Source organism: Crinia signifera, unplaced genomic scaffold (assembly GCF_055691185.1).
Source record: "Crinia signifera unplaced genomic scaffold, ASM5569118v1 HAP2_SCAFFOLD_215, whole genome shotgun sequence".
Lineage (NCBI taxonomy): Eukaryota > Metazoa > Chordata > Amphibia > Anura > Myobatrachidae > Crinia > Crinia signifera.
Genome location: NW_028142108.1, coordinates 158,947 through 175,633, shown reverse-complemented (window position 1 = coordinate 175,633; position 16,687 = coordinate 158,947). Strand labels below are relative to the sequence as shown.

Genomic DNA, 16,687 nt, shown 5'->3' with positions numbered 1-16,687 from the left:
TATTTATGGTACCGGTCCCTGCTAATCTAGGACATTCCTATGTATGTATTTATGATACCGGTCCCTGCTAATCTAGGACATTGTTATGTATGTATTTATGGTACCGGTCCCTGCTAATCTAGGACATTGTTATGTATGTATTTATGGTACCGGTCCCCGCTAATCTACGACATTCCTATGTATGTATTTATGGTACCGGTCCCCGCTAATCTAGGACATTCCTATGTATGTATTTATGGTACCGGTCCCTGCTAATCTAGGACATTCCTATGTATGTATTTATGGTACCGGTCCCTGCTAATCTAGGACATTCCTATGTATGTATTTATGGTACCGGTCCCTGTTAATCTAGGACATTCCTATGTATGTATTTATGGTACCGGTCCCTGCTAATCTAGGACATTCTTACGTATGTATTTATGGTACCGGTCCCTGCTAATCTAGGACATTGTTATGTATGTATTTATGGTACCGGTCCCTGCTAATCTAGGACATTCCTATGTATGTATTTATGGTACCGGTCCCTGCTAATCTAGGACATTGTTATGTATGTACTTATGGTACCGGTCCCTGCTAATCTAGGACATTCTTATGTATGTATTTATGGTACCGGTCCCTGCTAATCTAGGACATTCCTATGTATGTATTTATGGTACCGGTCCCCGCTAATCTAGGACATTGTTATGTATGTATTTATGGTACCGGTCCCTGCTAATCTAGGACATTCCTATGTATGTATTTATGGTACCGATCCCTGCTAATCTAGGACATTCCTATGTATGTATTTATGGTACCGGTCCCTGCTAATCTAGGACATTGTTATGTATGTATTTATGGTACCGGTCCCTGCTAATCTAGGACATTACTATGTATGTATTTATGGTACCGGTCCCCGCTAATCTAGGACATTCCTATGTATGTATTTATGGTACCGGTCCCCGCTAATCTAGGACATTCCTATGTATGTATTTATGGTACCGGTCCCTGCTAATCTAGGACATTCCTATGTATGTATTTATGGCACCGGTCCCCGCTAATCTAGGACATTCCTATGTATGTATTTATGGTACCGGTCCCCGCTAATCTAGGACATTCCTATGTATGTATTTATGGTACCGGTCCCTGCTAATCTAGGACATTCCTATGTATGTATTTATGGTACCGGTCCCTGCTAATCTAGGACATTCCTATGTATGTATTTATGGTACCGGTCCCCGCTAATCTAGGACATTCCTATGTATGTATTTATGGTACCGGTCCCTGCTAATCTAGGACATTCCTATGTATGTATTTATGGTACCGGTCCCTGCTAATCTAGGACATTGTTATGTATGTATTTATGGTACCGGTCCCTGCTAATCTAGGACATTCCTATGTATGTATTTATGGTACCGGTCCCTGCTAATCTAGGACATTCCTATGTATGTATTTATGGTACCGGTCCCTGCTAATCTAGGACATTGTTATGTATGTATTTATGGTACCGGTCCCTGCTAATCTAGGACATTCCTATGTATGTATTTATGGTACCGGTCCCTGCTAATCTAGGACATTCCTATGTATGTATTTATGGTACCGGTCCCTGCTAATCTAGGACATTCCTATGTATGTATTTATGGTACCGGTCCCTGCTAATCTAGGACATTGTTATGTATGTATTTATGGTACCGGTCCCTGCTAATCTAGGACATTGTTATGTATGTATTTATGGTACCGGTCCCTGCTAATCTAGGACATTCCTATGTATGTATTTATGGTACCGGTCCCTGCTAATCTAGGACATTCCTATGTATGTATTTATGGTACCGGTCCCTGCTAATCTAGGACATTGTTACGTATGTATTTATGGTACCGGTCCCTGCTAATCTAGGACATTGTTATGTATGTATTTATGGTACCGGTCCCTGCTAATCTAGGACATTCCTATGTATGTATTTATGGTACCGGTCCCTGCTAATCTAGGACATTGTTATGTATGTATTTATGGTACCGGTCCCTGCTAATCTAGGACATTGTTATGTATGTATTTATGGTACCGGTCCCTGCTAATCTAGGACATTCCTATGTATGTATTTATGGTACCGGTCCCTGCTAATCTAGGACATTCCTATGTATGTATTTATGGTACCGGTCCCTGCTAATCTAGGACATTGTTATGTATGTATTTATGGTACCGGTCCCTGCTAATCTAGGACATTGTTATGTATGTATTTATGGTACCGGTCCCCGCTAATCTAGGACATTACTATGTATGTATTTATGGTACCTGTCCCTGCTAATCTAGGACATTACTATGTATGTATTTATGGTACCGGTCCCTGTTAATCTAGGACATTCTTATGTATGTATTTATGGTACCAGTCCCTGCTAATCTAGGACATTCCTATGTATGTATTTATGGTACCGGTCCCTGCTAATCTAGGACATTCTTATGTATGTATTTATGGTACCGGTCCCTGCTAATCTAGGACATTGTTATGTATGTATTTATGGTACCGGTCCCCGCTAATCTAGGACATTGTTATGTATGTATTTATGGTACCGGTCCCTGCTAATCTAGGACATTCCTATGTATGTATTTATGGTACCGGTCCCTGCTAATCTAGGACATTACTATGTATGTATTTATGGTACCTGTCCCTGCTAATCTAGGACATTCTTATGTATGTATTTATGGTACCAGTCCCTGCTAATCTAGGACATTCCTATGTATGTATTTATGGTACCGGTCCCTGCTAATCTAGGACATTCTTATGTATGTATTTATGGTACCGGTCCCTGCTAATCTAGGACATTCTTATGTATGTATTTATGGTACCGGTCCCCGCTAATCTAGGACATTGTTATGTATGTATTTATGGTACCGGTCCCTGCTAATCTAGGACATTATTATGTATGTATTTATGGTACCGGTCCCTGCTAATCTAGGACATTCCTATGTATGTATTTATGGTACCGGTCCCTGCTAATCTAGGACATTCCTATGTATGTATTTATGGTACCGGTCCCTGCTAATCTAGGACATTCCTATGTATGTATTTATGGTACCGGTCCCTGCTAATCTAGGACATTGGGCCTTATTTTGGTTCATTCTTTCTGACAAAATCCTTCTTAGATGGGCAAAACCATGTGCACTGCAGGTGGGGCAGATGTAACATGTGCAGAGAGAATTAGATTTGGGTGGGGTTTTACTTCAATATTCATCACCCGTAAGCCAGTCCACCAGCTTGCGCTAGTACATGAAATCTGGCTATAGGGCCGGTCCGATATTCATCACCCATAAGCCAGTCCACCAGCCTGCGCTAGCACATGACATCTGGCTATAGGGCCGGCCCGATATTCATCACCCGTAAGCCAGTCCACCAGCCTGCGCTAGCACATGAAATCTGGCTATAGGGCCGGCCCGATATTCATCACCCGTAAGCCAGTCCACCAGCCTGCGCTAGCACATGACATCTGGCTATAGGGCCGGTCCGATATTCATCACCCGTAAGCCAGTCCACCAGCCTGCGCTAGTACATGAAATCTGGCTATAGGGCCGGCCCGATATTCATCACCCGTAAGCCAGTCCACCAGCCTGCGCTAGCACATGACATCTGGCTATAGGGCCGGCCCGATATTCATCACCCGTAAGCCAGTCCACCAGCCTGCGCTAGCACATGAAATCTGGCTATAGGGCCGGCCCGATATTCATCACCCGTAAGCCAGTCCACCAGCCTGCGCTAGTACATGAAATCTGGCTATAGGGCCGGCCCGATATTCATCACCCGTAAGCCAGTCCACCAGCCTGCGCTAGCACATGAAATCTGGCTATAGGGCCGGCCCGATATTCATCACCCGTAAGCCAGTCCACCAGCCTGCGCTAGCACATGAAATCTGGCTATAGGGCCGGTCCGAGATTCATCACCCGTAAGCCGGTCCACCAGCCTGCGCTAGTACATGAAATCTGGCTATAGGGCCGGCCCGATATTCATCACCCGTAAGCCAGACCACCAGCCTGCGCTAGCACATGAAATCTGGCTATAGGGCCGGCCCGATATTCATCACCCGTAAGCCAGTCCACCAGCCTGCGCTAGTACATGAAATCTGGCTATAGGGCCGGCCCGATATTCATCACCCGTAAGCCAGACCACCAGCCTGCGCTAGTACATGAAATCTGGCTATAGGGCCGGCACCGATATTCATCACCCGTAAGCCAGTCCACCAGCCTGCGCTAGTACATGAAATCTGGCTATAGGGCCGGCCCAATATTCATCACCCGTAAGCCAGTCCACCAGCCTGCGCTAGCACATGAAATCTGGCTATAGGGCCGGTCCGATATTCATCACCCGTAAGCCAGTCCACCAGCCTGCGCTAGCACATGAAATCTGGCTATAGGGCCGGTCCGATATTCATCACCCGTAAGCCGGTCCACCAGCCTGCGCTAGTACATGAAATCTGGCTATAGGGCCGGCACTGATAGTCATCACCCGTAAGCCGGTCCACCAGCCTGCGCTAGTACATGAAATCTGGCTAAAGGGCCGGCCCGATATTCATCACCCGTAAGCCAGTCCACCAGCCTGCGCTAGCACATGAAATCTGGCTATAGGGCCGGTCCGAGATTCATCACCCGTAAGCCAGTCCACCAGCCTGCGCTAGTACATGACATCTGGCTATAGGGCCGGCCCGATATTCATCACCCGTAAGCCAGTCCACCAGCCTGCGCTAGCACATGAAATCTGGCTATAGGGCCGGTCCGAGATTCATCACCCGTAAGCCAGTCCACCAGCCTGCGCTAGTACATGAAATCTGGCTATAGGGCCGGCCCGATATTCATCACCCGTAAGCCAGACCACCAGCCTGCGCTAGTACATGAAATCTGGCTATAGGGCCGGCCCGATATTCATCACCCGTAAGCCGGTCCACCAGCCTGCGCTAGTACATGAAATCTGGCTATAGGGCCGGCCCGATATTCATCACCCGTAAGCCGGTCCACCAGCCTGCGCTAGTACATGAAATCTGGCTATAGGGCCGGCCCGATATTCATCACCCGTAAGCCGGTCCACCAGCCTGCGCTAGCACATGACATCTGGCTATAGGGCCGGCCCGATATTTATCACCCGTAAGCCAGTCCACCAGCCTGCGCTAGCACATGAAATCTGGCTATAGGGCCGGTCCGATATTCATCACCCGTAAGCCAGTCCACCAGCCTGCGCTAGTACATGACATCTGGCTATAGGGCCGGCCCGATATTCATCACCCGTAAGCCAGTCCACCAGCCTGCGCTAGTACATGAAATCTGGCTATAGGGCCGGCACCGATATTCATCACCCGTAAGCCAGTCCACCAGCCTGCGCTAGTACATGACATCTGGCTATAGGGCCGGTCCGATATTCATCACCCGTAAGCCAGTCCACCAGCCTGCGCTAGCACATGAAATCTGGTTATAGGGCCGGTCCGATATTCATCACCCGTAAGCCAGTCCACCAGCCTGCGCTAGCACATTAAATCTGGCTATAGGGCCGGTCCGAGATTCATCACCCGTAAGCCGGTCCACCAGCCTGCGCTAGCACATGACATCTGGCTATAGGGCCGGTCCGAGATTCATCACCCGTAAGCCAGTCCACCAGCCTGCGCTAGCACATGAAATCTGGCTATAGGGCCGGCCCGATATTCATCACCCGTAAGCCAGTCCACCAGCCTGCGCTAGCACATGAAATCTGGCTATAGGGCCGGCCCGATATTCATCACCCGTAAGCCAGTCCACCAGCCTGCGCTAGCACATGAAATCTGGCTATAGGGCCGGTCCGATATTCATCACCCGTAAGCCAGTCCACCAGCCTGCGCTAGTACATGAAATCTGGCTATAGGGCCGGCCCGATATTCATCACCCGTAAGCCAGTCCACCAGCCTGCGCTAGCACATGAAATCTGGCTATAGGGCCGGTCCGAGATTCATCACCCGTAAGCCAGTCCACCAGCCTGCGCTAGCACATGAAATCTGGTTATAGGGCCGGCCCGATATTCATCACCCGTAAGCCAGTCCACCAGCCTGCGCTAGCACATGAAATCTGGCTATAGGGCCGGCCCGATATTCATCACCCGTAAGCCAGTCCACCAGCCTGCGCTAGCACATGAAATCTGGCTATAGGGCCGGTCCGAGATTCATCACCCGTAAGCCAGTCCACCAGCCTGCGCTAGCACATGAAATCTGGCTATAGGGCCGGTCCGATATTCATCACCCGTAAGCCAGTCCACCAGCCTGCGCTAGCACATGAAATCTGGCTATAGGGCCGGCCCGATATTCATCACCCGTAAGCCAGTCCACCAGCCTGCGCTAGCACATGAAATCTGGCTATAGGGCAGGTCCCGCTGACGGCGGCTCCATCTCAGTGACGTAACTATAGCTCCGCAGCCCCCGCGGTGGCGGGGAAGCGCAGAGAAAGTTTGGGCGTCGGGGGTCTGCGGGGCTATAGTTACCCGCTGCTGTCTCTGCCGGTACCTGCATGCCATGCCCGGTCCCGTCTCTCCCAGCGCTGGCTAGTGGCTCCTGCTGCTATAATGAAAACGGACACTTAGAAAATGGCTGCTCCCATACTGCAGACAGCTTTCTGTCTGCAGTATGGGGGCAGCCATTTTCTAAGAGACGGGCGGTGGGCATCGAGCTGATTGTGTGTAAAAAATAGAATAAACTATTGTTTTTAACTGTGGAACTATGAGTCCCAGCAAGCCTACCCTGCAAGCTGGGACTTGGAGAACCACAAGTCCCAGCCTGCGGGGCATTAAAGGGCCCACTGGCACTTGTAATTCCACAGTTAAAAAAATAGTAAAATAAATACACACTGACACATAAGAAAAATAAAAGTTTAATACATACATTACACACATACTGATACTTACCTATCTTGATCCCGTAGGTAGGTCCCAGGGTCTTGATCCGGTCCGGATCTATGTCGGCATTCTTCACCATGTCGATCTCCATGTCGGTGGACCTGTGGAAGGAAATCCTACTCAACCAGGTCCTCCATGGGAGTTCTTCAGTCTTGATCCGCCGTAGTTTACTTCTTCCTGGTTCTTCAAGCTGCCGGCGACTCCGGCATCTCCCTGCAGCGGACTCAGAGGCGCAGAGATGTTTCATCTTCCGCGCCTCTCATCAGAATGATTCTATTGGCTGGTCAGCGGCCAATCAGAAGTGCCGCTGAGTGGCCAATAGAATCATATGTACCCTGAAAAAGTAAGCACGCACTGGAAGCTGGCGATATCCGTCCCACCAGAGGGCAGCTTCCCGCACTGGTGCAACCAGAAAGTGGTCTGGCTGAGGGTCACAGCCACAGAACCAAGTTTGCTGTGAAAGCCTGTTACTGTCCCTCTCAGCACTAGGGGTACAGGGAGGTGACTCTCCATGCCCCCCCCCCCCCCCCTCTCTGGGACTAAACTCCTGGTCGCAGCAGCTCACTGAGTAACCACTATTACAGCTTCTTTGTCCCAGAATGCATTGCTAAGCTAGCCACAGAGGCCTAAGAGGGACAAACTCCTTCTCCTGAGATAGATCTCTGTGCTGACCACTGGAGGGAGTGGATTATGTCAATCACAGAACCTATGCTAATAGGCATGACAGTGCGGCAGCCCACCCTCACACCAGGAACAAACGCAACCTAGGCAGCGCTGGAAAATGGAGGTATTTATTAATGTGAAAATATACAATATAGCTATCCAACAATGATAGGGGAACAATATGTCATTTCCAGTAACAATTTCCTTACTGTAAAACACTATTATTTTGCTTTACAATTTAGTTTTAAACTTTCTATAATATATATATACACACACATAGAGAAGCGCTCCCCGTCTCCTCCGCCTAATGCCTGAATCATGTCTAAGGTCGCTGTAGTACCACCACCAGTTGTATGCACTGCAGCACAGAGCAGATCGGCCACTTGCAACCAATCAGGGCTGTGCGAGAGTCTGAATCAGGCCCACAGTTATCGAACCCTTCCTTACAAAGAATGCGGCATGGAGGGGCTCAGTGAAGGTGTGGGTGTATGTGTATAAATGTCTGATGGGGTCACACAGAGAATAAAAGGACAGCTGTCCCGCCTCATAATCCAGGTAGACCCTCACTCTGTCACAGGGGGGATTTTCCGCTAGGAAGAGGTCTATACAGTCATGTCTCACTAAGTAATGCTCCTTCTTCTCTTTACATAGAGTCCAAGACTTGTTATTATATCCAATGACGGCCTGACGCCCCCACTTCTCCATACTGGGGTAACACACCCCCACTTTCCAGCCTGCATTACTTACATCCACATCCCAGTAGTGTCGCCCTAAGAATCCCCTGGAGCTTATTACCTGCGGAGGCCGAAATCTATATTTTGAGTACGTCTGGATTATATCATTGGAGGAGACCGTTTTCCCATCACCTGATATATCTAACTTCTTACTAGATGTGGTTTCATCCAGCAGCAGGTCTGTAGCCTCCTGCACCGCGCTATTTATACCGCTTTCTACTTTTACAGTGGCGGTTCCATCCATTAATGGGTCTGTAGATTGGTGCACACAGACACCTGTATCTGTACAAGGTTTTGTATCTGATTCCATTTTAACCACTGTGGTTACATCTAGTAATGTGTCTGTATCTTCCTGCACATAGATCCCTGCATTTATACTGATTATTATATCAGACAGTGTGTGTAATGCCCCCGGGATGAGACCCACATCCAGATCTCCTCCATCATGGACCTGTGCATGACCTCTCTTTCTGTTCTCAGAATCACACAAGTCCCCTGTGTCTGGTTCCTGTACAACAGTCAATGGATCAGACATATTGCAGAGGTCCTCAATGTGATTGATCTTCCCGGACAGCTCGTCCTTACGTATCTCCAGCTTCTTGATCAGATCAGAGACTGAGAGTGAAGCTCTCTCTTCCTGCCTGAAGATCTCACTCAGGACTCTCTTCTCCAGGTCTTCCAGCTGTCTCCTGATGTCACTAAACAGGGCAGTGACTCTCTCAGTTACACCCGCTGCTTTTCTCTGGTCTTCTCTCCTGCGCTCCTGCAGTCTCTGGACTCTTTTCTCAGTCTCAGCTCTTTGTGTGCTCAGTTTCTGTAGAACATCTCTCAGTTTCTCTTTCCTCTTCTCAGCGGCCTCATCCAGTGACTCCATTTGATGTCCTTTGTGTTCCCCAATTAGACAGCACGACACACAGATACAGGCAGCGTCCTCAGTGCAGTAATATCTGTAGAGTTCCTTATGGACGGAGCATTTCCTGTTCCCCAGGGCAGTGGTGGGGTCACATAAGACGTGTTCTGGTCCCTTGCTGTGTACTCTCAGGTGTTCATCACACAGGTGGGCCTCACAGTGCAGACAGGACTTAGCAGCAGGTACAGGAGAGTGAATACAGTAACTGCAGAGGATCCCCATCTCCTCCTGATCTGGCCGAGCAGACAGGAACCTCCCCACTATGTTACACAGAGGAATGTTCTGGATCAGCGCAGGACGTCTTTTGTGCTGTGCTTTGCACTCAGGACAGGTATAAGCCCCAGCCTCCTTCTGTGTATCCAGCACATGATCAATACAGATCCGGCAGAAGTTGTGGCCACATCTCAGGGTTACAGGATCTGTATAAGTGCTCAGGCAGATGGAACAGTCCAGCTCCTGTCTCAGATCAGCAGCAGACGCCATCGCTGGGCAGGAGAGAGAAAGGAGAGTGTTAGTCTGACAATCAGGACCAGCCACATTCTGTGTCGGGTGAGGCAGTGACTCAGGTTTTACCAATATACTAAGGGACATCGTGCAAAGGTCTACGGAGGGCCCAATTCAGACACAATCGCTCCTGGACTAATGTGAGCACAGCAGCCCATACATACATACATACATACTGCTCATGCGTATGGGCTGCAAGGAGCAATAACATTCTGATACTTTTTTGCTTTCTTAGCAATTTAATGGGAGCGCCAATAAAAACGCAGACGGGACTAAATAAATGCAGGCGTGCCCAAGTGTGTTAGGGGCGGGTGGCTGATGTCACTGAAATCCCTAATCCAGGGCTACAGTATGTGTCACTTTCGATGACTGGTGACTATGGGGGGGGGGGGGCATCGTCATTGGCGAGCATCTTACGAATGGTTTTGGGGATACCCAATCAGCTGTGACATGTACACATCTATTCACATAGCGGGCACACTCATTCACAAGGCGGGACCTCACTATAGCTGGGCGGTGTATACCAGATTGATGGACACTGCATGTCTGAATAAGGAGGACACCAAGGTTCACAGCCCACACAGGTCACTGGCAAAATGCTCCTTGCTGAGACTAAGTAGCACAACATTCTAAGAGGGCTAAAGTGGCACGTGGACTCCATGGCGTGTGTGGGAGTAAGACATTCAATATAACAATCGCATTACTAGTAATCATACAATTCATGCAATGAATAGTATAGTGATGAAAGCAGCACATATACTCCTATAATAAAGTCACCATGCCGGAAAGGCACATGGCCTCTTCCAGAAGGTTGGGTCAGAGCCGTGGTTCTAGGAATCCCAGCACATACCCCTATAATAAAGTCACCATGCCGGAATGGCACATGGCCTCTTCCAGAAGGTTGGGTTAGAGCAGTGGTTCTAGGAATCCCACCACATATATCCCTATAGTAAAGTCACCATGCCGGAATGGCACATGGCCTCTTCCAGAAGGTTGGGTTAGAGCCGTGGTTCTCGGAATCGCAGCACATATACCCCTATAAGAAAGTCACCATGCCGGAATGGCACATGGCTTCTTCCAGAAGGTTGGGTAAGAGCCGTGGTTCTCGGAATCGCAGCACATATACCCCTATAAGAAAGTCACCATGCCGGAATGGCACATGGCTTCTTCCAGAAGGTTGGGTTAGAGCCGTGGTTCTAGGAATCGCAGCACATATACCCCTATAATAAAGTCGCCATGCCGGAAAGGCACATGGCCTCTTCCAGAAGGTTGGGTTAGAGCCGTGGTTCTAGGAATCCCAGCACATATACCCCTATAATAATGTCACCATGCCGGAAAGGCACATGGCCTCTTCCAGAAGGTTGGGTTAGACCGTGGTTCTAGGAATCCCAGCACATATACCCCTATAGTAAAGTCACCATGCCGGAAAGGCACATGGTCTCTTCCAGAAGGTTGGGTTAGAGCCGTGGTTCTAGGAATCCCAGCACATATACCCCTATAATAATGTCACCATGCCGGAAAGGCACATGGCCTCTTCCAGAAGGTTGGGTTAGACCGTGGTTCTAGGAATCCCAGCACATATACCCCTATAATAAAGTCGCCATGCCGGAAAGGCACATGGCCTCTTCCAGAAGGTTGGGTTAGAGCCGTGGTTCTAGGAATCCCAGCACATATACCCCTATAATAAAGTCACCATGCCGGAATGGCACATGGCCTCTTCCGGAAGGTTGGGATAGAGCCGTGGTTCTAGGAATCCCAGCACATATACCCCTATAATAAAGTCACCATGCCGGAAAGGCACATGGCCTCTTCCAGAAGGTTGGGTTAGAGCCGTGGTTCTAGGAATCCCAGCACATATACCCCTATAATAAAGTCACCATGCTGGAAAGGCACATGGACTCTTCCAGAAGGTTGGGATAGAGCCGTGGTTCTAGGAATCGCAGCACATATAGCCCTATAATAAAGTCGCCATGCCGGAAAGGCACATGGTCTCTTTCAGAAGGTTGGGTCAGAGACGTGGTTCTAGGAATCCCAGCACATATACCTCTATAATAAAGTCACCATGTTGGAAAGGCACATGGCCTCTTCCAGAAGGTTGGGTTAGACCGTGGTTCTAGGAATCCCAGCACATATACCTCTATAATAAAGTCACCATGTTGGAAAGGCACATGGCCTCTTCCAGAAGGTTGGGTTAGAGCCGTGGTTCTAGGAATCCCAGCACATATACCCCTATAATAAAGTCACCATGCCGGAAAGGCACATGGCCTCTTCCAGAAGGTTGGGTTAGACCGTGGTTCTAGGAATCGGAGCACATATACCCCTATAATAAAGTCACCATGCCGGAAAGGCACATGGCCTCTTCCAGAAGGTTGGGTTAGAGCCGTGGTTCTAGGAATCCCAGCACATATACCTCTATAATAAAGTCACCATGCCGGAATGGCACATGGCCTCTTCCAGAAGGTTGGGTTAGAGCCGTGGTTCTAGGAATCCCAGCACATATACCCCTATAATAAAGTCACCATGCCGGAAAGGCACATGGCCTCTTCCAGAAGGTTGGGATAGAGCCGTGGTTCTAGGAATCGGAGCACATATACCCCTATAAGAAAGTCACCATGCCGGAATGGCACATGGCTTCTTCCAGAAGGTTGGGTTAGAGCCGTGGTTCTAGGAATCCCAGCACATATACCCCTATAATAAAGTCACCATGCCGGAAAGGCACATGGCCTCTTCCAGAAGGTTGGGTTAGAGCCGCGGTTCTAGGAATCCCAGCACATATACCCCTATAATAAAGTCACCATGCCGGAATGGCACATGGCTTCTTCCAGAAGGTTGGGTTAGAGCCGTGGTTCTAGGAATCCCAGCACATATACCCCTATAATAAAGTCACCATGCCGGAAAGGCACATGGCCTCTTCCAGAAGGTTGGGTTAGAGCCGTGGTTCTAGGAATACCAGCACATATACCCCTATAATAAAGTCACCATGCCGGAAATGCACATGGCCTCTTCCAGAAGGTTGGGTTAGAGCCGTGGTTCTAGGAATCCCAGCACATATACCCCTATAATAAAGTCACCATGCCGGAAAGGCACATGGCCTCTTCCAGAAGGTTGGGTTAGAGCCGTTGTTCTAGGAATCCCAGCACATATACCTCTATAATAAAGTCACCATGTTGGAAAGGCACATGGCCTCTTCCAGAAGGTTGGGTTAGAGCCGTGGTTCTAGGAATCCCAGCACATATACCCCTATAATAAAGTCACCATGCCGGAAAGGCACATGGCCTCTTCCAGAAGGTTGGGTTAGAGCCGTGGTTCTAGGAATCCCAGCACATATACCCCTATAATAAAGTCACCATGCCGGAAAGGCACATGGCCTCTTCCAGAAGGCTGGGTTAGAGCCGTGGTTCTAGGAATCGCAGCACATATACCCCTATAATAAAGTCACCATGCCGGAAAGGCACATGGCCTCTTCCAGAAGGTTGGGTTAGAGCCGTGGTTCTAGGAATCCCAGCACATATACCCCTATAATAAAGTCACCATGCCGGAAAGGCACATGGTCTCTTCCAGAAGGTTGGGTCAGAGCCGTGGTTCTAGGAATCCCAGCACATATACCCCTATAGTAAAGTCACCATGCCGGAAAGGCACATGGCCTCTTCCAGAAGGTTGGGATAGAGCCGTGGTTCTAGGAATCCCAGCACATATACCCCTATAATAAAGTCACCATGCCGGAAAGGCACATGGCCTCTTTCAGAAGGTTGGGTTAGAGCCCTGGTTCTAGGAATCCCAGCACATATTCCCCTATAATAAAGTCACCATGCCGGAAAGGCACATGGCTTCTTCCAGAAGGTTGGGTTAGAGCCGTGGTTCTAGGAATCCCAGCACATATACCCCTATAGTAAAGTCACCATGCCGGAAAGGCACATGGCCTCTTCCAGAAGGTTGGGTTAGAGCCGTGGTTCTAGGAATCGCAGCACATATACCCCTATAATAAAGTCACCATGCCGGAATGGCACATGGCTTCTTCCAGAAGGTTGGGTTAGAGCCGTGGTTCTAGGAATCCCAGCACATATACCTCTATAATAAAGTCACCATGCCGGAAAGGCACATGGCCTCTTCCAGAAGGTTGGGTTAGAGCCGTGGTTCTCGGAATCGCAGCACATATTCCCCTATAATAAAGTCACCATGCCGGAAAGGCACATGGCCTCTTTCGGAAGGTTGGGTCAGAGCCGTGGTTCTAGGAATCCCAGCACATATACCCCTATAATAAAGTCACCATGTTGGAAAGGCACATGCCCTCTTCCGGAAGGTTGGGTTAGACCGTGGTTCTAGGAATCGCAGCACATATACCCCTATAATAAAGTCACCATGCCGGAAAGGCACATGGCCTCTTCCAGAAGGTTGGGTTAGAGTCGTGGTTCTCGGAATCGCAGCACATATACCCCTATAAGAAAGTCACCATGCCGGAAAGGCACATGGCCTCTTCCAGAAGGTTGGGTTAGAGCCGTGGTTCTCGGAATCGCAGCACATATACCCCTATAAGAAAGTCACCATGCCGGAATGGCACATGGCTTCTTCCAGAAGGTTGGGTTAGAGCCGTGGTTCTAGGAATCCCAGCACATATACCCCTATAATAAAGTCACCATGCCGGAAAGGCACATGGCCTCTTCCAGAAGGTTGGGTTAGAGCCGTGGTTCTAGGAATCCCAGCACATATACCCCTATAATAAAGTCACCATGCCGGAAAGGCACATGGCCTCTTCCAGAAGGTTGGGTTAGAGCCATGGTTCTAGGAATCCCAGCACATATACCCCTATAATAAAGTCATCATGCCGGAAAGGCACATGGACTCTTCCAGAAGGTTGGGTTAGAGCCATGGTTCTAGGAATCCCAGCACACATACCCCTATAATAAAGTCACCATGCCGGAAAGGCACATGGTCTCTTCCATAAGGTTGGGTTAGAGCCGTGGTTCTAGGAATCCCAGCACATATACCCCTATAATAAAGTCACCATGCCGGAAAGGCACATGGCCTCTTTCAGAAGGTTGGGTTAGAGCCCTGGTTCTAGGAATCCCAGCACATATTCCCCTATAATAAAGTCACCATGCCGGAAAGGCACATGGCTTCTTCCAGAAGGTTGGGTTAGAGCCGTGGTTCTAGGAATCCCAGCACATATACCCCTATAGTAAAGTCACCATGCCGGAAAGGCACATGGCCTCTTCCAGAAGGTTGGGTTAGAGCCGTGGTTCTAGGAATCGCAGCACATATACCCCTATAATAAAGTCACCATGCCGGAATGGCACATGGCTTCTTCCAGAAGGTTGGGTTAGAGCCGTGGTTCTAGGAATCCCAGCACATATACCTCTATAATAAAGTCACCATGCCGGAAAGGCACATGGCCTCTTCCAGAAGGTTGGGTTAGAGCCGTGGTTCTCGGAATCGCAGCACATATTCCCCTATAATAAAGTCACCATGCCGGAAAGGCACATGGCCTCTTTCGGAAGGTTGGGTCAGAGCCGTGGTTCTAGGAATCCCAGCACATATACCCCTATAATAAAGTCACCATGTTGGAAAGGCACATGCCCTCTTCCGGAAGGTTGGGTTAGACCGTGGTTCTAGGAATCGCAGCACATATACCCCTATAATAAAGTCACCATGCCGGAAAGGCACATGGCCTCTTCCAGAAGGTTGGGTTAGAGTCGTGGTTCTCGGAATCGCAGCACATATACCCCTATAAGAAAGTCACCATGCCGGAAAGGCACATGGCCTCTTCCAGAAGGTTGGGTTAGAGCCGTGGTTCTCGGAATCGCAGCACATATACCCCTATAAGAAAGTCACCATGCCGGAATGGCACATGGCTTCTTCCAGAAGGTTGGGTTAGAGCCGTGGTTCTAGGAATCCCAGCACATATACCCCTATAATAAAGTCACCATGCCGGAAAGGCACATGGCCTCTTCCAGAAGGTTGGGTTAGAGCCGTGGTTCTAGGAATCCCAGCACATATACCCCTATAATAAAGTCACCATGCCGGAAAGGCACATGGCCTCTTCCAGAAGGTTGGGTTAGAGCCATGGTTCTAGGAATCCCAGCACATATACCCCTATAATAAAGTCATCATGCCGGAAAGGCACATGGACTCTTCCAGAAGGTTGGGTTAGAGCCATGGTTCTAGGAATCCCAGCACACATACCCCTATAATAAAGTCACCATGCCGGAAAGGCACATGGTCTCTTCCATAAGGTTGGGTTAGAGCCGTGGTTCTAGGAATCCCAGCACATATACCCCTATAATAAAGTCAATATGCCGGAAAGGCACATGGCCTCTTCCAGAAGGTTGGGTCAGAGCCGTGGTTCTAGGAATCCCAGCACATATACCCCTATAATAAAGTCACCATGCCGGAAAGGCACATGGCCTCTTCCAGAAGGTTGGGTTAGAGCCCTGGTTCTAGGAATCCCAGCACACATACCCCTATAATAAAGTCACCATGCCGGAAAGGCACATGGCCTCTTCCAGAAGGTTGGGATAGAGCCGTGGTTCTAGGAATCCCAGCACATATACCCCTATAATAAAGTCACCATGCCGGAAAGGCACATGGCCTCTTCCAGAAGGTTGGGTCAGAGCCGTGGTTCTAGGAATCCCAGCACATATACCCCTATAATAAAGTCACCATGCCGGAAAGGCACATGGCCTCTTCCAGAAGGTTGGGTCAGAGCCGTGGTTCTAGGAATCCCAGCACATATACCCCTATAATAAAGTCACCATGCCGGAAAGGCACATGACCTCTTCCAGAAGGTTGGGTTAGAGCCCTGGTTCTAGGAATCCCAGCACATATTCCCCTATAATAAAGTCACCATGCCGGAATGGCACATGGCCTCTTCCAGAAGGTTGGGTTAGAGCCGCGGTTCTAGGAATCCCAGCACATATACCCCTATAATAAAGTCACCATGCCGGAAAGGCACATGGTCTCTTCCAGAAGGTTGGGTCAGAGACGTGGTTCTAGGAATCCCAGCACATATA

The 16,687-nt window shown here is 49.0% G+C and overlaps 1 protein-coding gene across 1 annotated transcript in view; it reads right to left on the bottom strand.

Moving 5' to 3' along the window:
- Positions 1-7,641: 7,641 nt before the first annotated feature.
- Positions 7,642-16,687, bottom strand: part of LOC146053828 (E3 ubiquitin/ISG15 ligase TRIM25-like) — a 38,610-nt gene continuing 29,564 nt past the window's right edge. The window contains exon 4 of the mRNA XM_083168043.1: positions 7,642-9,661. Within this exon, the coding sequence (XP_083024169.1) occupies positions 7,926-9,659 (1,734 nt within the window). The 5' untranslated portion in view covers positions 9,660-9,661 and the 3' untranslated portion in view covers positions 7,642-7,925. The remainder of the gene's footprint in view (positions 9,662-16,687) is intronic.